Here is a 24,160-nt window from a genome sequence, read left to right on the forward strand (position 1 = left end):
TTGCCAACCACCAAAATCAAGACTCCTGATGCCGGAACACCTACGCATCCTGCTGCAAGAGGTAGAGATCCTGCAGGAAAAGGGCACCATGGAAGTCGTCACTCTTCTTCAGGTAAACAAGGGTATTTATTCAATATACTTCCATGTGCCCAAAAAGGATCTCACCATGCGCCCTGTGCTAGACTTGCGCCCAACGAACAAATTGTTGAAACCTCAAAAGTTTTGTATGGTCCCGTTGCAAGAGGTAATTCCTCTGCAGTCGCCTGGGGATTACATGGCAACATTGGATATGAAAGATGCATACATTCATATTTCAATGTTGCTGGTGCACAGAAAATACCTAAGGTTCATGATAGAGGACAAGCACTATCAGTTTAAAGTTCTCCCCTTCTGAATTGTCACAGCACCAAGGATGTTTACGAAGGTACTGGCAGTGGCAGCAGTGCGCCTGCGCAGGGACTCCGTCCCGGTTTACCCTTACCTCGACCACTGGCTCATAACGGGGGATTCCTACGAAACATGCCGGTCCAACACTCAAAAGACGATGGATCTCTTATTCAGCCTGGAATTCACCATCAACGAGAAGAAATCCAGCCTAGACCCAGTCAAATCAAGCAGTTTCTAGGGGCTCTAATTCTGACAGAAGACGGCCTAGTCTTCCCCTCCAACAAGAGGGTTCAAAACATGCTGTTTCAGATCCCTCAGTATGAAGCCGGTCGAGAGGTGATGGTACGCAAAGCCATTCCACTGTTAGGAATGATGACGTCCTGCATTTACTTAGTGCCTCAAGCGCGCCTGCGCATGCGTCCCATGCAAGAGTGGCTCAACAGCCAGTGGTGTCTGGCCAGCGGACAATGGGACGATCTAGTGGTTGTCTCGCCAGCCCTCATTCTCTCTGCAGTGGTGGTCAAGGGAAAACCTCTTGAAGGGAAAGGCCTTCACCACCCCCGCAGTAGAAGCCACTCTCACGACGGGCGCATCTCTCACGGGGTGGGGGGGAGCGCACCTGCTTCAGCAGACTGCGCACGGCGTGTGGTCCCCAGAAGTAGCATCCAACCACATAAATCTATTGAAGCGATTAGCCGTAGTCAAAGCACTGAAAGCCTTTCAAACACAGCTGCAGGGGAAGACAGTCCTGATCCTCGCAGCACCACGACCATGTACTACCTGAACAAGTAAGGGGGCACACACTCGCCAGGATATCCAAGCTGTCCCAGAACATTTGGAAATGGGCTCTCAAACGCAAGATGTTCCTGTTGTCCCAACACGTTCCATGGGAACTCAATCTTCTTGCGGAAGTGTTTTGCAGAGACTTCCCACTGCCCGTAGAGTACAAATGGTGACTACACGAAGACATCGTCTCCAACATTTTCGCACAATGGGGCTTCCCAGAGATCGACTTGTTCTCAACTCTGGAGAACGCTCAATGCCAAGATCACACCTCCAGGTACCCCCAGAACGCAGGAGCGTAATGCCTTCTCAGCTAGAGGATCTGTTATCTGGGATCTTATTCTGTGAAAACAACAATAATAACAATAGAACTTCTGTAATTTCTATTTGCAGGGAAAAAACTGCATTGAAGTGTGCCTTTTGATAAACCCCTCCCTTCTCACCCGTGCTTATGTTTTGTGGAGCTCTCCATCCTGTATTCTACAGGGGCACGTTGGTTTAAAAACTTTGAATGAGACAAATTCCATTTGTGCCAGGCTTGAAGCCACTGTTGACCCACTGACTGATATGAAGTTATTTGCTGAGATCAGGACAGCACCAGGAACCAGTCACCATGATATTGGTGGCCCCCATGTGGGCCCGCCAACCCTGGTTGGTTCACCTGATGGAGATTAAACACCTTGCCCATACAACATGCCATCTCAGGACAAGGGGGAAACTTTGCACCCATGCCCGCAAACTCAGAATTTAGCGGCCTGGCTCCTGAGGTCAGAGAGTTCGGGGATCTCCAACTTCCTCGGAGATGCATGTACATACTTCGGGAGGCCAGAAAACCTAACTCTCGATATTGCTACTCCAGTAAATGGAAGCACTTTATCTGGTGTAAATCCAAGGGTGTCAATCCAATTGACTGCTCTCCTACACACATTGTATTATACCTGACTCACTTATTAGACTTCGGCCTGGTTTTCAATTCCCTGAAAGTTCACTTAGCTGCTCTCTCAGCCTACACTACGTCACAACAGAAGGTGTCATGGTGGAAAATACCAGTTATTAAGGCTTTCATGGAAGGGGTTAAAAGAATTCACCCCACCATTTCTAAACCGGCTCATGGATGGGACCTAAATGTGGTATTGACTAGACTTATCGGGGTCTCCTTTTGAGCCTATGCATAAGGCAAGCCTCAAGGATCTTACCTATAAAACGGCTTTCTAGTGGCTATCCCTTCTATTAGAAGAGTTAGTGAACTACAGGTCCCTTCAGTTCTACACCCTTTCGTTACAGTCCACAGAGATTAGGTGGTTCTGCACGTTCACCCTCATCTTGCGCCAACCTTTATTTCCAAGTTCCATGTGAACCAATCAATCGAACTACCTACTTTCTTCAAGAACCCCACTAACGTGGCTGAAAGAAGCCGACACACATCGGATGTGTACACGGCAGTCATGTTTTACCTGGGAAGAACTAAACCACTAAAAGACCTCCTATTTACCCTTCGATGCTTTACAAATGTCTATAATGCTTCACTTACTGTACTCGCATTGTATTCACCTGTATCCACGAATGACGAATGTCTGTACTTTTTCATTTACTGTACTACACACTGTACTCGCATGTATGCACTATCCTGTGACAAGCACTGTAACTAAGCTTTGAGAATTCTTGTACTGCTGTGCCCAGCAGCCCAAGGGCTTGGTGCGCATTATCAAATCAATAAACAAACCAAGACAAACCAGTTTTTCGTTTGTGGCAGCTGGTAGAGAAGGAAATCCTGTCTCTAAATCAGCCATCTCTAGGTGGATTTTCAATTGCATCACACTCTGTTTCTCTCTTGCTAAGAGAGAACTGCCCTTCAAGCCTAGAGCACATTCTACTCGATAGCTTTCATTGCAAATGTTCCCCTAGAGTCCATTTGCAAAGCGGCAATCTGGAGTTCTGTACACACCTCTACAAAACACAATTGCCTAGACACTCATTCTAGGTCTGATTCGCAGTTGGGACAAGCAATACTAAGACCTCTTTTCACTACTGTTCCTTCTCACAACCCACCTCCAACTCCGGGTACTGCTCACTAGTCTATGCACAGCATGTGATTCTAAGCAGATTAACAAGCATCAGAAGATGTGCATTACTTACTGTAATAGTGTTTTTAATGATTGTATCTGCTTAGATTCACATGCGCCCACCCTTCCTCCCCACTTGGGTTGAAGGAACATTGACGTCTTACTACTGTCTCTCTTCTATGTACGTACTCGCGATAGTCATTAGGCTCCCCCATGGCAGAAAAAATACACTCTGTGTGACCTCAACGCGTGAGGGATATTGGGTACACGACATGTCACGTTGGGGATAGTGTTACAGGCACGCCCATGTCGATGTCCCCTTTCGATCCTCGAAAGACAAGAAACAATACTGCGTGGTTACCACTGGATGTCGAACTATATGCACAGCATGTGAATCCAAGCAGATACAATCATCATAAATGCTATTACGGTAAGTAATGCATGTCATACTGGGTCTTCTACAGTACAAAAACAACTCATACATACTTAAACATTCAATTCTATACCAAATTGCAAACAATTATTAAATATTCAATCCATCCATCTATGTTCATGACATTTCATGATATAATCACATACTGTTTAAAACACCATACTGTTTAAAACACTTCAGCCATTAACCTTGGGTTATTGCAAGCTTCACTATCAACTTGTTATTTTATCAGTTTCTTCATTAATTCATGTCAGATAGCAACTATTGCTCGATTTATGATTGCTTGTTTCATTTTACCCACAACCCATCCCATCCTAGACTCTTCATCGTGAGCAAACCGCCCAAATATTTTATTTCCCTTGTCCCTCACACTAGGGCATTTAATGTATTGGTGTTTTTAGAGTTTCTACTTCATTTTACCCGCCACACAAGCGACAGCATCGTAGACTTCTTTCTAACTGATTGCGGGCCCCTACAACCTCACGTGTCTCCAATTGATTCAACCTGAACTTGATCAGGGTTCTCTGGGCTGTCTTCTCCAGAAAAAGTTTTGTGCATGGCTGAATATACAAAAATGTTGGATAAGGTTTATGGTATTCATTTGCTAGAGCTAGTCTTGCTATTTTTAATTATTTTGCCAATCCCATAATTTCGTTTTTCTCCTCAAGTTTTTGCTGTAACATTAGAGATGTGTAGTATTCCAGGTAAATTATATTTCTTTTAAGAATTTTACAAGACTCCCTGAACAAGTATACTTGCACATTGCTGCCGAAAGGAAGGCCCTGTTTTAAAATGTCAGGAAGCCTGTTTTCTCTAATAGGAAGAGCTCTTTCTTTCTGAAACCTTTTGCTGACTTTTAGTTCAGAAGATAATGAAGTCGGCCCCATCTTGCATCTGATCAAGTGCACAGAAGTAGGCTTCGCAGTCCCAAACAGTTTTTCCAGTAACAACCCAGTTTATCGAGCCATGGGTTAACATCTGTTGCCTTTAAGCCATATAATATTGTTGGCTCCATTTTTTATTATAAAGTATTAGAGCAGGATTAAGGGAGAAATCGCCAAACCGCCTAGATATTTAATCAGGAAGCTAATATATCCATTTTGTAATTTGCCTTCCATTTTTGTCCTTATCTTTTGTACATTGTCACTCCCAAAGGCTTTGGTTGCGATGTCGATAATGGTATATTAGCAGTCCTATATAAAATTGTGTTTATTTATCCTGCTCCCTACCTTTTGATTTTCGTTTTTGTGAAGTTAACTTCATGGTGGTATTTAGTTGAAAAATGACACGGCGCATTCAGTGCTAGTTTTAATTGCTTTTTTGCATGATTGAGAAGGATAATGTTGTCCGTGTAGAACATCCAGGATATATGTTCTGTTTCTATCTTCGGAGATGTCGACCTCATCTCTCATAGATTATTTTGGAAATCGGCAAAGGTAGAAATCCTTGTTTCAACCCTCTTTGTACTTCATTTCCTGGTAAAATGATGTTCGTGGTCCAACATGTTCTGCACCTGTGTATTCATGTGTAGTTGAATTAAACATCTTAGCAGTAGGGGATTGACCACCTTTGTTTCTAATTTTCACCAGAGACCATCGCTGCTGATGTGGTAGCAAGCCGCAGAGTAGTTCATGCGTGCTACAAATAACTTGAGTTTTATTCGGCATCTGCGCTGTTTTACATAGAAATATAGTAGTTAATGTTGCGCTCCCTAGAACCACCCGTAAATTCTCCTCTTCTATGCCCAGTTTTGTAAGCTTCCCAACAATGCAGAATCCGATACCTGCTAAGAATATTGAGAAAGGCAATAAGGCTTTAGTAGCTTAGCTGTGTTCTGAGACCCTTTTTATAAATTGGAATGATGTACGGTTCTTGCCATGCAGACGAGATTTGGCCTGTAGAGATTATCTGTTTAAACAAAGGTTGTAAGAACTTATAACGGGTTCGAGTTTTAATAAGGTATTGTATAACCTGTCTGGGCCCGAAGCCCTTGATAGTTTCATCTTTCCAATGACATTAGCTATTTCAGTTGTCATCTTAATTTCCTCCAAATGTACAGTTTATTTTTTCCACAAATTTGACACAATGTGGTGGACCAAATCTTTCGCCACAAAATCGCTCAAGCTCTTCTCCGCAGCTCTTGTCTCCGATGGGCATGATTTGGGCCTTGAATATCTCATAATTTTAATATATTTGTTTCCGGAAATAACAAGTGTCTTTAGTTAATCGTCTCTTTAATTTGCCTTTTGCCTATTAAGTGTTTTATGCGAAATGTGCCAATTTTTATATTTCTGATTTAATGTCTTTTGTTTGATTAGAAAGACTTTGAGTTGAATTCTCATGATATAGTGGTCTTATGTTCTTTCTGTATAACAGTTTGTCTATTCAGCATAGGATCCCAGTGCTAAGGTTTTCCAAGCCGATTATATAGCACGAGCATTGCTGTATAATACAGTAGAGGCAGATATCCATTCCTTGAATGTATTCGAAAAGTAGTCTGCATAATTTTCCAGTGTGACAGTATTGATTAGGGATGATATTCTCTTAACTCCAGAAATCAATTAAAATCGGTTATATTTTTACGTCACCAAGCCTTATGACTTATGCCCTTAATGATACTGCAACCCTCTACTATTGATTTTACAGGCGGGGAAGAGCTCAATGTTAAATAGGTTTTCATGGTTAAAAAGGCATCGTCACTGTGTTGTGCTATTGTATCTACAGGTACTTGTGTCTGTGAAAAGAGATTGAAACGCTAAAAAGTAGTCTAGAGTGGATTCAGAGGCGCTCTCTCATCTGGTGAATACCCACAATGTCATTTGAAGGGCAGCCCTTCATCATGAACAGGCCTCAATCAGCGAAGAAATTGACCGACGGATTACCTTTTGCATCGTGTTTAAAAAAAAAAAATATATATATTTAACATATTGGCTGCTACTAGGTCCCCATCCTCGGGGCTAAACATGCACTCGGAGGTCCAATTAGCTGGGTCTTTTGCATGCATCTCCCCACAACCGATAATGTAGTATACTCGGTGGATAGTTGGCCAATGTTCTAACATTATGACTATTGATGAATGACTCTGTATTCAATTGTACAGGCTTGTATCCATTCAACTAGGTGTCTTTCATAAAAGGAGTCATAGCCTATTTCTAACAGCGAGTAGAAAACCAACCTTGGGGCTTCCCTTTCCCACTTGTTTTGCTAAGGAGCAATACATTTCATAAACATCATTGTGGACACTCGAGGACAACTATGTCTCTTGAAATACAATAATATCATGATTAGTTGATCATTTTAGCAACATCTTATGGTTAATACATTTTTTATGGTTCCTCGAGTTCAAACGCAATGTGCTGAACAGCTTAGATTTTCCTGGATGGTTAGGATGACTTCCTAGGCCCCAACACCAAGAAGCCAAGTGGCCATGACCAATCCTCAGTTCTCCTGGCTCTTTGATTTTGGGTAGCTGTTTTCTGTATTTTGACTCTAGTCTCTTCTTTTGCTAAACACATTTCCAATTGGTCTCTTCCCTGGATTTCCCTAACTTGGATTTTTTGGGTTCCCACCTGCTGGACGACTTTTTTATTCTCTGTAGATAAAACCATTGATCCTAAGTAACGTAGCATTTTCCCTTATTAAATGGCAAATAATCCTACAGTGTAATGAAGGTTACCAAGGCTTGCAGCACAGGGAGAAATTCTATTAAGAAACGGAGGCAGCCTATTAAATCTGAAAACTGTTTTTTATTTATTTTTATTTATTTTTTGAAACCAGAAACTTTCAAACAAAACTTTCCTCATAAGGGTCCACTAAACCCGAGAAGTCCCCTTGTATTATGTAGTTTTGTCCAACATTCCAAACCACCAATCCTGGCCCACCTTCCCTTATGAATCCTGTACTACCTTTCCTCTATCTTTGATGACTCAAAACTAGCACCAATCCGTTCAGAAACACATGGGTCCCCTGAAGACCTTGAAGCTAGCCACTGCTCCGCATCACTTGTATCTCCATGAACAACTCTTGTGGAAACTGAAAGACTTTCCTCCGCCATTGTCCATCACCGTTGTCGAACTCGGCCTCCCTTTTGCTCGTCACCTGAGAACAAAGAAAGGCAACATCTTAGGCGACTAGGGTATGCCAACTGCACAACCATCACCAAAGTAGTACAAAGACATTGGCACAATACATCCTCACAACAAAGCATATCATGGGTGGAGATGATGCTTGCCTCTGTTTCTTTAATAGAATCAGGACTCCCTGTGCTGTAAGCCTGGGTAATCTTCAAGCTATGTCAAGACCAGAGGTGAGCATTATGCTTGTTCAAAGCTACTAAACACTGTTGAAGCCACAGAAGACACAGGCTTAAAATAGAACGTCTTAAGTCTCCTCTGAGGACCAGTCTGCCGACTTCAAAATGTCTTGCAGAGATGCTCTTGCTATTAAAGATTTAGAAGCCATCGCGCCCCTCAGAGTGAGCTCCGATTGCGTCCAAATCCATACCAGTGAGCTTGATAACTTCCCTGACCCACCTGGCTATTGTGGTGGAAACTACCGCATGGAATGGTTTCCTCTGATCAATCAACAACTGATGTACTCCCATCGGTCTCATGCTCTGTTGCCTTCTTGTAATTTTAATAGAGCGGGCTACACATTTGTCCAGAAAATGCGGAAAAGAAATCACTGATGACCCGCTCTTCGTACATTTGGCTATATTAAACCCCACCCCTTCTAGGTAGAAGATCCTTCTATTGACTTCCAGTGCATTAACGTCTGCAACTCTCCCACGGAACACCAAATGGCTCCACATCGCCAGCTTCCCTAACAACCTACTCATTGACAACTGCACATTTTTTGGCCAATGCTGAAACAATTTAAACCCTGTTTCCACATCCCAAAGAACGGAATATTTCAGAAATGTTTTTCTCACAATTTCATTATACGCAGTAATCTAATCACGGGTGGGTGTTCTCCAACGGGCAAGCCATCCACCTTCTTGTGCCTTGCAGAGAGAGTCTATCTATACACCGCTATGGTCCGGAAGCTTGGCCATCCTGAGACAGGTTTGCCAAAAAATGAAGAACCTGCACTATAGATGCACATTGATTGCACCAACAATCCCATTTGTCCCATGCAGCACCGTAGCTCAGAAGTGTAGAGGGAGCAGAAGAGTATTTGATGAATTGAGCAGCGACGCCCAAAAATCCTGGCATATTCAATCTTTGCCTGAAACTGTGCAGGGTAGAAGCTGTAGAGTCCCTGGTTTTACCAGGGGATGTTCTAGACCCACCAGACTCACTAGAACGTCCCACTGGAATAGGATCATCCTTGGAAAATCAGAAGAAAGTTCCATCTGAACTGGAAACCAAGCCCCGCTCTTGCCCTGCAGACTTTTGCTGGAACTAGAGTCAAAATAATGAATGGAGAGAAGGCGTAATGGACTGGGCCTGCTCAGCTGTGCAGGAATGCTTCTACCCAACTCCCCGGGGTCCAGCCTCCGACCGAAGTACCTGGGAGTTTGAGCATTTAACGTGGATGCAAAAAGATCTAGGTCCAGAGGACCCAGATCTCCTGCAATCGTTAAAAACGCTGCTTGTGACAACTTCCGGTTGATAGTGTCTATCAATACCAGGAGTTCCAGTCTGCCTCTACATTCTGCTCTCCTAGGAGGCACTCTGCAGCTACTATTATTTTCCTCTCCAGACAGTAATGCCAGAAGTCCTTCGCTAGTTCCGCTAGCATGTTCAACCGCCTCCCTCCCAGACGATTGATATACCAAACTGCAGAGGTGTTGTCCATATTGAGCAGCACGCAGCAATTGACCTTGTCTTTGTCAAATTTCTGTACTGCAAACAAGCCTTGGACCATTTGCCTACTGGACCATTGCTGTCAGATTCTACGACCAATTTCAGCACTTCTCTGAAAATGGCCCCTTCCATGTTCTGCAGCCACCATCTTAACTCACGTGCTCGCCGAACAGCATTAACTCGCGATATCTCACACCACCTTGCAGATGTCCGATCTTTAGCCTTTGCAATGCTCTGTAATGCAAACGTCCGGGAAAAGTCGCCTGAATGGAAGATGCTAGCAACCCCACTACTCTGGCTAGATCCTGAAGCAAAATCTTTGTCTGCTTGAGCACTGTCTGCAATCTTTTTCTTGATCGCCCTCATCTTCTGAGGTGGGAACTCCAGCGTAGCCCTTCTGTGTCCTTCGCAAACCCCAGAAACTCCATCTGCTGACTCTGGCTCAGTTCTGATTTCTCCTGATTGATCTGAAACCCCAGAGGCTTTATCAGTGCACTCTTCCGCAGCACCTGCTCTAGCAATGTTATCTTGTCCTGTGCTAGCATAAGGATGTCGTCCAGATAAACTATGATCCTTCGTGAACGCCCATGTTGCCGAGGCTAGACTGAAAGGCAGGCATTCGAACTGCCAGCATTCTCTTTCCCACCGAAAATGAAGGAACCGCTGCTGTTCTGCTGCTATGGGAGCCATCAGATAGGCTTCTTTCAAGTCTAATCTCATTATCCAGTCTCTCCTCCTGAGCCAGTCCCTGAGGAGGTTTGTTTGTTTGTTTGTTTGGTAATGAGCACCAAGCCCTTGGGTAGACTGGCGCAACAGAAACAAGAAGTCTTAAAACTTAGTTACAGTGCAGGGTAGCAATACATAGAGCAGTTATTACAAAAGGAGCAAGATGCAGGTACAACATACATTAAATACAAAGCAATGGTCTTGGTAAATCACGGAAGCATTATCATGAGTATCAGTATATGCACACATACATATACACATATGTGTGTACAATCTTACATGAATACGTTATCGTATATCCATGGTGCATGCAAATATGACAGGAGCGGACGACCATGCGTGCACAGTTAACCAAACTGCAGTGTAGCTTGGTGGAAACAAAAGGGTTGTGTCGGGACTGGAGAGTTAGAGGTGTAGTTAGTCAGTTAGGTGTCATTGATGTGTAGCCAATTGAGTATCTTGAGTCTGAATTTAGGGTAGGGTTGTTCTAGTCTGAGGTCAACTGGTAATCTGTTCCAGCATTGTGCACCTCTAACAGGGAAGCTAGTTCCTCCTGCTGTTGAGCGTTTAAACCTGGGGATCTCCAGCATAAATAGGTTGGCAGATCTCGTAGGGCGGGTAGCAGTTCTAGTAATTTCATCCATAAGGTATGGAGGTGCTGGGTTATTCAGGCATTTGGAGGTGAGGAATGCTGTTTTGAGGAGAATTCTGTGTTATTTTCAGCCAGTTAACCTCTTTCCTAAATTCGGTAATATGCTCTCTGTAAGGGATGTTCAATGCTGCCCTCAGGACGTTATTCTGTAGTCTTTGAATTTTGTCTGTAATATATTTGTTGGCTCCTGAGTGCAGGGCATTACAGTAATCTAATCTTGACATAAGAGCATTGGCTAGTGTGGTGCAGCTCGCTCTCGAGAGGTATGGTCTGGAAACTCTGATTAGTTTGCAGGTGTACGTTGTGGATGAGGCGAGGGAATAGACTTGCTTTTTGAGTGTGAGAGAGGAATCCAAGTAGAATCCTAAGGTTTTAACTACAGACATCACCTTGATAGGGTTGTTATCAATGTTAAAGGATATGTAGTTTGGGCTGAGTTTTTGGATATTGGCTACAGAGCCTAAGATTAGTAACTCCGTTTTTTCGTCATTCAGGCAGAGGCCATGGGATGCCATCCATGCCTGAATGAGGGTGTATATTTTGTTCACCAAGGCTGAGTCTGCCTCGAAGTTGCCCGAAAGGGGTATGAGGATCTGTCTCATCTGCATAATTAGTGTAGGTGACACCCAGTCTATCCAACTTGTCAAACAGAGGCTTGGTGAAGATATTATACATAGTAGGGGAGACGCAGGAACCTTGTGGTACCCCGCAGGTTATTTTGATAGGGTCGGCAGAGGCTGAAGTAGAGAAGACTCTCATGGTCTGGTTAGCTAAGAAGGATTGGACCCATGCTGTAGCATCTTTGGTGAAGTTGGTGGCAGATTGGAGGTGGTTGCATAGCACTGCATGGTCCACCAGGTTGAAAGCTGCCGACAAGTCCAGTAGGAGTAGCAAAGCTATTTTTCCATTATCCTTTAATTCTTCAATTTGTGTCTTGAGGTCTAGCAGCGCTGTTTCGGTGCCATGGAGAGGGCAGAAGCCCGATTGTCGTGAGCAAAGTAAGTGGTTGGCTTCCAGATAGTCCCGAATTTGTATGTAAGCAGCTCTATCTAAAATTTTAAGAAGAAATGGCACAGTGGTGATGGGTCTGTAGTTGGTAGGGATAGTGGGGTCCAGGGTTTGTTTTTTAAGTAATGGTAGAACCCAGGATTCTTTAAGGTTGGCCGGTACTGAATTAGTTTTAAATGAGTTTATTAACCTGGAGATGAAGGGAGCTAGGTCTCTAGCTGCATCCTTTGTCTGTACTGGGTACATGTCGCCTTTACAGTTAGATGGTTTGAGGGAAAGTATTATTTTTTCTCTTTCAGTTATAGAAATAGTCTTGAATCTCAATGGTGTGGTTGTCCTAGTCACCAAGGGTAGACTAGTTTGTTGGTCGGTGAGTGGTAGTGAGGCCTTTTTTTTTTTTTAGCAATTTTGCATTGTAAGGACATTTTATTCGATAGAGTATTTTGTATGTTAGTGCACCATACTTTGGTGAATCCCCATCATCTTGAAGTGCCTGTAAACTAACCACCATTGAGCTCCTTCAAGTTGATAAACAGTATCCACTATCTCTTCCTGTGAACCAGGAGCATATTGCTGAGAAGCTCTGGTTTGTCTAGGAGACTCTGCTCTATCGGTCTCTTGTGGAATAGGCACTCTAGTTCTGTTTGCAGCAGCTCTACCTGTCCTTGCACCAAATGTATCGGATGAGGGGCTGTCCCTGCCTGGGTGTTGAGGGCTTACAAATTCCAACTTTAAACATGTCTCTGCTTGCAATACCCATTTTTCCTCTACTGAGGAAGAAGGCGTCCTGCTGTCTAGTCTCTCAGTACTGGGCACTGGGTCCCTGAGGCCTCCGCTGTGGCTTGAAACGACAGGTCGAACAACCCCTCTAACAACGGGTCCCGACAAAAACCCTCCCAGGAAATATCTTCCTTATCGACGATTGCACTTTTTCCAAAGCTGTTTACGTGCCCACGAACTTCGTCATCTCTTTGGCAAATGCATCTCAGAAGATCATACCTTGAACAGCCTCACCTGCTTGATATGTCACCAGTTCTCCAAGCTTACTATCGATCTTCAAAAGCAAACTGCATCTCCTTTTGGAGGAGAGCACACAATTGGCACTGCCCAATAGACGCGTGGCTCTTTGAGCCCAGCTCGTTAATGTTTGCGCACCAGTGTCCTTGGACCTCTCCACCAGGTCCATGATTTTAGTGATTGGACCATTCAGATCCAGTAATTTATGGCATCCCCTCCAGGCTCAGTCCACACCTTTCCTGACATCTTTGGTCGTTTAAACGTCACCATCTTTGAGTCCAATTCCGGCCTATCTGTTACCTTGCCTGGGATCTCCGACGACTGACACTGTGCCCTTATACGAAATCTCACTTACTTCTTTACAGGCTTCCTAATATGCTGGGACATGTATTATGCCACCTTAGGAGAGGGCAACTAGTCCGTAGTTATGGGGTACCATAACATCAGTTTTCAGATTTAAAAGGCTGCTGAAGAGTAAGTATTAAAAGAGCTAAGCATAATGCTCGCCTCTAGAATTTCAGTTTTACCCTGTTTGACATTGGGTATTCATGAAATGTTACTAACTGTATGTCCCCTGAAATAATAGTTCTTAGCAGAGGAATTCAATGGAAAATTACCAGCACCCGCAATCCCTTTAAAGGGTTAGGTTTATCTCCAAATTTGTCCTCCATAATTGGATGAATATGGTTGTATGCCAAGTCATCCAATATAGAACCTTCAGTCCTGCCTGGTCCGTTTGGTACACAGTCTGCATATTATGGGGAATGTCTTCAGTTGCGTTATCCAATTCTAAAGCGATGTTATCACTCTTGAGTGTAGACATTTTTGTGTCCGTCACTGAAGATCTATTTTCCTGTTCACCAGTTTGATGAAAGGTATTCAATATGGTCACCATTGGATCCCCTTGTTTCCGATTATTTCGCTTTTCCCACAGATGTAAAACATTTCCATCCTATATATTTCTTTTCTTATTTTGCTGCTTGGTTGTTCCTCCTTGTTTTGCATTTGATTCCAAAGCTTGTTTTAACTCGTAGGGACTCCATCTGTCTCTATTTGGGTACAGTTGGGAGTATCGGCCTGTTTTCTGTAGATTTATTCCATGTTGTCCTCTTTTGTTTTTCTTTTTTTGTTTTCCCATGCCTAGTTGTTACTTTTTCCTTTTCCCTCTGTCACTTGTTTTTCCTCTTGCAAGATCTCCAGGTCTTGTAATTCGTCATATATTCCAGTGCGACTTTCCTTTGTTCTCAACTGATTTTGTGTCTGTACTGATCGGCTAGGCTCTACTGCCCCAATACTGGGAATCTCCCCCGTACCTGGGAATCGTGGACCGTGAAATTCATGTTTATAGGTGACACAACTTGTATGACACTTTGGTCCAGATCTGCATGGATGTCAGCTATTTCTGTTCTTTTGCATCTCCAGTACTAATTAGGACTCTGCGCACTATGCTCACTTGAAAGTTGCTCGTATAATTTTCCCATCGACATCCTAAAGAGATGAAGTGCTCTTAAAGAAGATGGTGCTGCTGTTTTTGGACTCAAACCCTATGTAATTGAGTACCTTTTAGTATCGAGGTTAGGGCTAATCGATAAGACCAGATCTTTTGTGTGCAGCACAGTTGGTTTCTTTAATGAATAATTGTCCAGTTCTTTCAAGAAATCCTCAAGGGATTCTCCAGGGTCTCAATTGACCCAGCTGATCTTTCAGCAGTCTATTGCGGATTGATCTGGTTTTTTCCTCTCCAGATGACTGCCTAGGTCCTGAGTCTCTAATAGCTCAGAGAGCCACGCCACACTGTTTTGTATGTACTTGGTTAATCTGCATTTCAATTGGATTGAGAGTGTCTTTCATCTTTCTTTTGCTGTGCACCTTCCCTCCTTGCCTTTCGCCCTGAACCACAAGCACTGCTACTATGAGGGAGGAAATTCATTGGTTCAGGCAGTATTTTATCTATCTGCCACTAGCCTCAATGTGGGCATTACTTTGTAGTTTATATTCCATGACGGAGGTGAAATATAGGGATTAACGGCTGGCTCAGGGAAGAGAAATCTGCTCATATCTCATACTCCGGTACACTATATGAGCTCACTGCACTTGTCAAGCGACTTCAGGTGAGCGTTATGCTGTGTTCAAGCTCCACCCACCTCAGTAAGGTTTCGGGATGCTGACGCCACCAAAACGAAAAGCAGAGCCCCGTGAGCCACTGCAGTAACTGCAGTTGGCCATGCTTCCTCAGAATTAAGAATGGATGTTTTTGTTCCTTTGGCCCTTGTTCCTGGAATTCTTTACCGAAGGACCTTCGACAGATTAAGTCCTTATGTGTTTAGGAAGAAATTATCATTTTATGTAACTGCCTTGAGCCACTACAAGTTTCATGATAGCACAATGATGCAACCTACTGGTTCTAATTAACATCTGCGCCTAAATGCAGCTCCTGCTTGGACCCCATTCATTCGGTATCCATGTTACAAATGTTAAATCAGAATGAGGTTCTTTGTGAAAGGTCTCCCTGATATTCTGAGAGAGGAACCAGTTAAATTGGCTGAGTCTTTTCCAAATTTAACAAAATACCAAGGGGGTGTGCATGGGTGGTTGTGGGTGTCTTTAAATGAGAAAGAAGGAGATGTGATAAAATGGGACATTTTCCAGCATAGCATCCTTGATTTACAGAAAGGAGCTGAGCGATCTACGACTAAAGTTCTACTAGTCTGTCCGGTCTCTCCATACACGCTACCATTCCCAGGACTTCTAGACGTTGGCTGAACACCGCAGCCAAAATCACTGGGCCACAACATAGAAGCGACCTGCCATGTGAATCTCATCTTTACATCGCCAGAGAATTGTTACCTAGATGGTTTTCTTCCACCTTTGGATTCTTTAGCGTTCGCTGCGTATCGCACAGAAAATACCTCTTGCTATTGTGGTTAAAAATCATTCATCAATAATGAATAGTCATTTGCAGCCTTTCTCGTATTCACTCTGAAGTGACACATCACATCGCTCGATACTTGAAAATCACTGGCACCTGTACAGCTAATGCTTAGACTTCAAGGCTCTTTCTCGGATTAGTGGAACTTTCTTCTTCTCTACACTTGCCTAGCTGATTAAAATCTTTTCCTTCTATCAGCTGACAACATGCCTAAAGCCGGCTCCCTAAAGTTATTGGCCTTCAGTCTTATCAGACGGAAAGGTTTTCGTGGTATTGCATTCACGAGACTTACCCCATCGGGACTCTTTAACGCCTCAAGCTAGAACGTCTGAAGTTGTATGCGTGTACTGGGTTTTATATAGTGCTAACATTGTTGGGAGGCAATGGATCACCAAACAAGTTACTACAGTGATAGGATGCAATGATAGAGAAACAATGTAAATAAGAGAAAATGAAAGGTCCAGTTAGAATATGGAGAGCGAAATATGGCATTTCACAGTTGGGAGGTGGGGGTGTGTGATTGGCATACAGATTAGGGTGGGGAGGTTGGGCCCTTTTTTGGTCAGGCAGGTTTTGCAGATCATTCTTGTGAAATCGGATTTTCCAAATGGCACTGTTAACTGATGGGTTTGTATCAGCGATCACTGGTCTTTCTGCCATCTATTGTGAGATGAAAACAATGTGTTCCCTTTTAATCTCCCCAGAAAGTTCATAAATGTTGTATTAACTAACTGCTTCCACATCCTCCCTTACACCGCCCTACCCCCCATTTTTGTTTGCCAGTGGTAATTGGGTTTAGAAAAGCAATGCTAATTTTCTGCATTGTTCTTTCCAGAATGAAACAGTTTTAATTAAGTGGCACACTTTCAGAATCGCTCATGGTATCTGAGAAGCCCAATCTCTGTGTTCACTGCACCCCTGTTCCCCAATTTGTTTCAAGGCACTTTGCAGCAGACTTCCAGTTGTCCCGGGTACATTAAAAAAATGGCAATTGTATTGCGCTGTGACTGTAGTTGTGCATGCATGCTTTGTTTCCATTATAGGAACTTTAATTCAGAAATCGCAAAACAATATTGTTGCCAAAAGGTGCTGACTTGGTCATCCCACTGTGTTAGTTATGCACTTTCCAGGACCTCATACTGGCTAACCGCACTCTCCACTGTTTCACCATGGCTTTAAAGGTCTGTTTTTGATTTCAAAGTATCAAATCATGACAGTCCTAAATATCAAACTCGCATACCTGAAAGCTTGGAGGGTGATTGTATTTATTATGTATTACGCCTATTATTTATTTTAAACTTATTTTATATATTGATGGCTAAGTGTACATGTTCTCAGAAAAGTTAGGTTCTGTCACATTTTTCATAAGCAATATGGCTTTCATGCCCTGCCAGGAGGGCGGACATGGCCTTTAATGGCCCGTCTCAAGGGCCTCCTATCGGGCTGTGGGCCGTTAAAGGCCATGTTCACCCTCTTAGCAGGGCAGGAAAGCCATTCACACCGCAGGGTTTATCTGAGGTGCGAATGGCTTTCACAATTTTTCATCGGGAGATCCGCACTGCCTGTGCAGTCGATCTCCCAATGAAAAATTTGAAAATAAAAAAATGCCTGCCACCATATGGAAAAGGGACTATATCCCTTTTCCAGGTCTATGGCGGCCAGAAGGGAGGAGTGCTGGGACCGGAGCGCAACGCTTCGTTACCGCATGTAAGTGGAGAGGGTGTGGAGGGGAATCAGCTCATTTTGGGGGTGGGGGCAACAGGGAGAGAGGCTCCCTGTTGCCTCTCTGCATTTAAAGGAAAGAAAGACCACACCTGGGGAAGGGCCTCGGGTGGCTGGGACAGGGTGCAGGGATTGTGTATTCTCGCCCACTCTTCCAGCCACCTGATTGGCTGAGCCCCCTTCCCCTGTACAAATGCTACATGCTGAACGTTGCATCTGAAGTTCTCTCGCATAGTGTTGCTTTATTATGCGATGTGTGATAAACGGCTTCGTTTTTTCCTTCAGGATCACTGATAGAACAGCTGACTGCAGAGAAATATGAATGTATGGTTTGCTGTGAGGTGGTTCGTGTAATGGCCCCTGTATGGAGTTGTCAAAGCTGCTATCATGTGTTTCATCTTAACTGCATTAAGAAATGGGCAAGATCACCAGCTTCGCAGGCAGAAGGTCCTGTTGCGGGTGCTGGTAAGCAATCCTATGTTTTATTTGTCACCTACATATTTTGCACACGTTTCCATTATTGCATTTTTTTCTGGAAATGTATACTGTTTTTGTACTTGATAAATTTGTTGGGATCCAAACAGATTGTAAATTATAAGACCTTGTCCAATTTTGGTAACGTGGACAGAACGGCAGGCTAATCTCCGCAAGGTCATGGATTGTTGGTTAGTTGCAACACAGTGAAAATAAAATAATTACCCAATGATAAAAGGGACTGTCCAGTCAAGGTTGTTTAAAAATATCTACTTTATTACTACAGACAGTTAGTGGCAGGAGACAGCTGTGGGTAACCGGCTGCAGGCAGTTCGGCAAGCGAGGCTGGACAGACGTCTGCAGGCACGCCGACGTGGCGGCTCGGGGCCGAGAATCGTGGTCTCTGTACTGGTTGGCGGATGTGGAATGCTGGTGGAGGCATCGCCGACGGCTCTGGCGACTGCAGCGTGACAACAGTCAGCGGTGTAGCCATATGTGGTTCGGGGACTCGACTGCCTCGAAATTGTCCTTTTAAAAAGATGGACGCTGGATGATGCAATCCTCTTGGCTTCTTCGCAGGGCTTGTGTCCTTTCAAGGCGGACGGTCCAAAGTTTAGGATGGTGTTTGCAGGCAACCCCAATGTCCTTTGTCCAGAGACTGTCCGGCCCTTCCCACCTAGGAAGCTTGCGGTCAGAGCCTAGCAGGGCATGCTGTGTGCTGGCTGGGTACCGGTTCTGGACCTGCTGGATGGATCCTTCTGTTCCCTGGGAGATGTTTAGGGGAGGGATCTTGCTTCCCTCTTGGAACTCCTGGCCTTCCTTCACTGGCAGAAGATGTAAGGTAGACTGTACCTTCAGCTCAAGTCCAAATTGGTCCTTCTTACTCCTTGAAAAGTCTTCAGATGATCTCATCAGTGAGGGGCTCAGCACTCTAAAGCCAAACTGCCCCAGTGATTGAGTTAGTCCAAGCCCACCTTAATGAACCAATCCTGGATCCCCACCAACAACCTTCAGTGATGCTTCAGGTGAGAATCAGGGTGCTTGGCAACAGACGGGGGAAGGACGACAACATAACTTCTAAGTGCCACCCATCTTCCTGTCTGCTGTATATCAAAGTGTCTCCCTAATTAACTGAGCCTTATGCAGTGCTTGGTCACAATATGTGCCTCCCTTGAAGAAGGGGGTTGCAGGCAGACTTTTGTCTCCTATAATTCACATGCTTCCCTGCTCTGAAAGGAGTGGTTCCAGATAGGACATTCACTGCCCTTTCATACCAAGGAGGGGTGTTAGTACCAAGTTGACACATTGCAGACCAGATACCAACACCTCTTTGTAATGCAGTGTCACTTCCTGTACCCAGGCCTTCCGTGAGGCCTGCTAATTAACATGCATCACTATTTGCCGCCACCAGCAAGGTGTAACAATGGAGATGCTAATCCATGGTGCCTTGAAATGCTAATCCTGCTGCCCACGGCCAGAGGCTTTTGATGTACCCACAGCTGTCAGGTGTCAGCTACACATGACTGTGGAGGGCGACGCTGGAAAGCTACATCCTTCCAGAGTACATGACTATTTTTCTGCTGTGCAGTGAGCATATTTTCACATTTTCTGGAGGTTGATCTCCCATCAGTCATTCTTTTAAATAAATAAAAAATCAAAAGGCCCTGTGCTGATGGTCGAATTTCTCACAATATCATATCAAGAGGAGGGTCCTTAGGGATTGGAGAGAGGGTACCTGAAGGCGAGACATGGTATCCCCCCCCCTTCCCTTTTCTAATACTGACCTACCGTCCCCTCCCTTAGCCTTTATGGGCTATTGTCAATCTCATTCAATCATCCCCTATACTGAGAAGAAGAGGAGGAAACTAGGAGCAATGCAGATTCCCATTTGCCAACACCACTCTGGTACTGTGACGAAGAAGAGAGGCGAGGCATCGCACAATAATCGGCTTAAACAAGGTCAGGCAATTGGGAAAACCGTGTTTCACCTGCAACCCATTATTAATGAGAGTATAAAATGTGGAAGTCGAGGATGGCTAGTAGGAGATGCAGGTGTTGCGGGAGCAGACCGAGAACAGAAGCAAGTGTTTGCTGTGCTGAGGGGAGGGGGATGGTGGGAGCCTGTGATGCAAAGGCGCCCGCTGAAGATTCCAGGAGTCCTACCCAGCCGGACCGGCAACTTTTGTGGAAGAAAGCGGAGAGCAGAAGCTGCTGAGGAGCGGAGGCGGAGCCCAGCACGAAGGCCGACATAACTGGAAGGAAGCAGCCATTGAACCAGCAAGTTGCTTCTCCCATGTTGGGGGGGAAGCCGCCAAGAGGAGCAGCTGCAACCCGGTAAGGCTCTCAAAAAGACTAGGAACCCCGGGGCGCTCAGAGGGGCTGTTCAGCTAGTCCAATTGAACCAAATTAATACATAATGCTGAACTTGATGAAAGGAGCTGCTTTCTTAAAACTTGCATCTATTGAATTGTTTGAAAGACATTATTTGAGCTCACACAACGTAAAGCTATACATCTTGCATGTTGAATATAGGAAAGCATGGTTAGAATGAAACCAAGTGATTGCTGCATATATTAAATAACAAAGTTGCTACTTAAAAAAGACTGCAAAGTTTTTTAACAACTATAAGAATAGTCTGTAGAAATCGTGTCCATGGTTAGAAAACACTTTAGAAGAGATATGAAAGTCATACAATGAAATTAAAGCATTGTCATGTGAACTATTCAGCATCAGCTTTTGGAAACGTATGGTTGCGTGACCTGTGATGGGCGGACCATGCTGTCTGACAACTGAGCCTAGATCAGAAAGTTTCCTAGTACAAACATTTCCAACATCAAGACTCGAAACACATGTGGTTGCTGTTTGCGTGACTTGTGATGGGTGGATTGTGTGGTCTGACAACTGCGCCTAGACCAAAAACCACTAAAGGTTGGAAAGCAGCAAACAGGTGAATCATTAAAGTTAATCTAAGGAATGGTCAAGTAGATCCCACACTCTTTTGCAAACTGGTAAGCCGAAGAAACAATTAAAATGTTGCAAGTAAATCTTGGGAAAGGGAGACATGAGAACAAAACCTAGAGAATATTCATCTTGGGGGAGGGAATCCCAAGACCGGCAAGTGATGTGTACTGTTATATTTGTGAGTCTGCAGAAGGTAAATTAAAACTAAATGGGAACTTGACAAACACACACACACTCTCTCTCTCTCTGTCGGGAGGATAGCTCAGCGGCAACGTGCTCGCCTTGGAAACAAGACGACGCAGAGCACCATAGGTTCGATCTCTGGGTATTAAAACCTATCCCATAGATATATACATGATCTGTGCAAGTAGAGTACAAAACAGAGAACCTATATACAAATTAATTCAACAAGGGTAAAAGGATAAAGTGCCAGAGGGTAATGCATCCGTGAACAATTAGTGGCTGAGAAAGAAGTCTCTCCACTAAGAGACCTCACCACGTAAACTTACCACTGCTTATTTATGATTTGCCACTCTTTTGTCTGTCATGACTTATGATCTGTTTATCATCTGTCTGTCATACCAAACTTTATGCCGTTGATCTCATACCAGACCCACCTGTAACCAGGGTCCCTCTCTGTTTTTTATATTTGACTGTAACATGAATGTGTTGCACTTCTCTGTATGTAACCACCAAGTTTCTCAAGCACCCAGTTACCCCAGGGTTTGGTGCACGATACAAATAATAAATAAATACAAAAAACACTTAGCATGAGTCAAAGATGTACATACAGATAGTAAACAAGAATACAAAAGAAAATCACATAATATATTCCAGATAGAATATTCATAAGCAGGGCAAATACATTGCAAAGCAAAATACCTGACTTTGAATTCATTCATTTCAAAGGCTTATGTCAGGTTGGTTGAAATATAATGTGAATCAAGTCGGTTAAGGCATAGATCCAAAAAAATGACAATGTACAACAACAAAATGAATCAGTTGTGATGGTTAGGGTCCATGCCATACGCCAAAAAAGAGGAAATTGCAATGATGTATAAAGTGACTGAAGCGTAACAAGAGAAGATAATGGTGTTTTGGCGGAATGGATGAGTTCAGGCCACCTTCTTCAGCACCGAAAACCACTACTGGACCTTGAAGAGCACAATTTCAACAATGTCTCAGTCTAATGAAACATTAGCATACATACAGAGGAAATTGTTGACCCAGTACAGCATAACACATACAACCTAAAAGGGATGAGTTACCAGAGGATGGAGAGTATCGCACCTCTCCCGAAAATTGACTCTGTACACTGCAAGCCATGTGAAAAGACAAAGTGCTCACCTACAACTAGAGGAGTTGGAGAAAGGAGGGTGCTGCCGAACATGCTGTCAAGAAATGAAAGGATGGATGGACCAATGAGAGTACATCCGTGAGAACATCATGTCGAGGACGGTATGCTTACCTCTATGCGCCAGCCTCTAGTGCTCGATGTGAATGCGCTGACTGCAGTTGTGCCGATAGCAGCAAGTGTCTGCATACATATCCAGTCTACAGCAACTAGGAATACAACGGAACAAAATGAGAAGGGCTGGGGTTGGCAAACTAAGAACCGATTAATAGATCGAGAAAACAGACTGGACCAACTGAAACATGGGGCACGAGGAGGTGAAGAAAAGAAGTGCAATGCAGCCTACCTCAAGTGTAACTGCCAATTGTACCTCATGTTAGCCTCTTGAGTAGGAGTGGCCGGCATCCGCGAGGCACGCTAGAGTTGCAGGCTGAATAATGCTCCTTGCAAGGTGGCTACAGGACGTGCAGCCCGATGAGTGGGACTGCAATGGGAGCAGCAAAAATGAAGGGCAAATTAATAGATATGCCCGGAACAAGAAGAGTTGTGGCAATATGTCATGGGTCCCCTAAGTGGAACGCACTGATAAGAGCTGTAAGGTTGAGTAGCGAAGCATTACAGACCTGCAGCCGCGTCAAAGGATTAGCTGAAGATGTGGCCTGGAGGGAGTGTCAGGTTTCAGTACACGCGTCCTGAATGGGTATCCAGATGCCCGCTAGCCAGCAAGGCTGAAAATAAGAAACACAGGACGTCATGAGAGACCACGCGGGACCCGAATAGGAAAGTGAAAGAGGACAATAGAAACGAGGACTATACTAATGAACGCCTAATATGAGCGCTATGTTGGGTGAGGAAAAACAAAGTGAGCTGCATTTACAAAGGTGGAAGCCCAATTAGAAATGGTGTGGCATGACGGAAACCTGAGTCGGAACTCAAAGTAACCAGGTATAAGATGGCTGGAGCCAGGTCAGCGCATCGAGACAAGTGAGCGAGGGGAAGTAAAAACTGCAAGGTAAAAGGGGAGCACTACCAAAGCAGCGTTGCTTCGTTGAGGCCATGTTCAATGGTATTAAGCATGAACATCCATCTGGCCACTTTGTTTGCCAGAAGGATGTGGGAGTTGGTAGCATTTTTTAGTGTCAACCACCCACCAAACTGTCATCTGCTGAGTGGCCATGCTCCATGTAATGGCACACCAAAGGGGCTGTGGCAGTTCCACACCTGATACGTGACCGGTGTTAAATGATTCTAGTGTGTACTGGTCGTGATGTCTTCCCAGCTTATCTGAAGCCACAGGGGCATTGAATACAATATATGGCACATGGTGTCCTAAAATTAGTATGTCGGTGAAGTTGCCACATTTTGCCGCCACATCAAATGTTTTTTTGTGTTTTTTTGCAAAATGTTCAGATGGAGCATGTGCCACATGGAAAATGTCCTAGAAGTGGTCTGAGGTGCCAGCTGATTGTAGTGGACCTATTAACTTTGGGCGTAGCGTGGACTAGCTGGTCTCTCGTTTTTCTGTCGCTTAAGAGCGAACATGGGAGGAGGTTCATTAGGCAAGTTGAGTTGCACAAGATGCCAGAATTTATGAATCAATTTTTTTTATGCAAAAGTTTCTGGGCTATAAATTGGCACACAGACCAATTTGTCCTGTCTGGTGTTGGGTCTAGTTTGGAAAAGGGTGTCTCGTGGAGTGAACCGGGCTCGCTTCAGTGAGTGGGCAACACATTTCTTTTAGGGTGGCCTTGCGCGCAAAGTGTGGCTGCTAGCTGCTCAGCATTCTGATCCTAGTCTGACAGGAGAGTGCATTTACGTCGGAGCATAAGGAATTGGCCATATGG

General features: G+C 44.2%; 1 protein-coding gene across 1 annotated transcript in view; it reads left to right on the top strand.

Annotated features, from left to right (window-relative positions):
- NFX1 (nuclear transcription factor, X-box binding 1) overlaps window positions 1–24,160 on the top strand; it is a 2,569,209-nt gene that overhangs the window by 292,505 nt on the left and 2,252,544 nt on the right. The window contains exon 3 of the mRNA XM_069620539.1: window positions 17,813–17,992. Within this exon, the coding sequence (XP_069476640.1) occupies window positions 17,813–17,992 (180 nt within the window). The remainder of the gene's footprint in view (window positions 1–17,812; window positions 17,993–24,160) is intronic.

The sequence above is a fragment of the Ambystoma mexicanum genome, chromosome 5q (genome assembly GCF_040938575.1).
Source record: "Ambystoma mexicanum isolate Mex_15411 chromosome 5q, UKY_AmexF1_1, whole genome shotgun sequence".
In the NCBI taxonomy this organism is placed as follows: Eukaryota; Metazoa; Chordata; class Amphibia; order Caudata; family Ambystomatidae; genus Ambystoma; species Ambystoma mexicanum.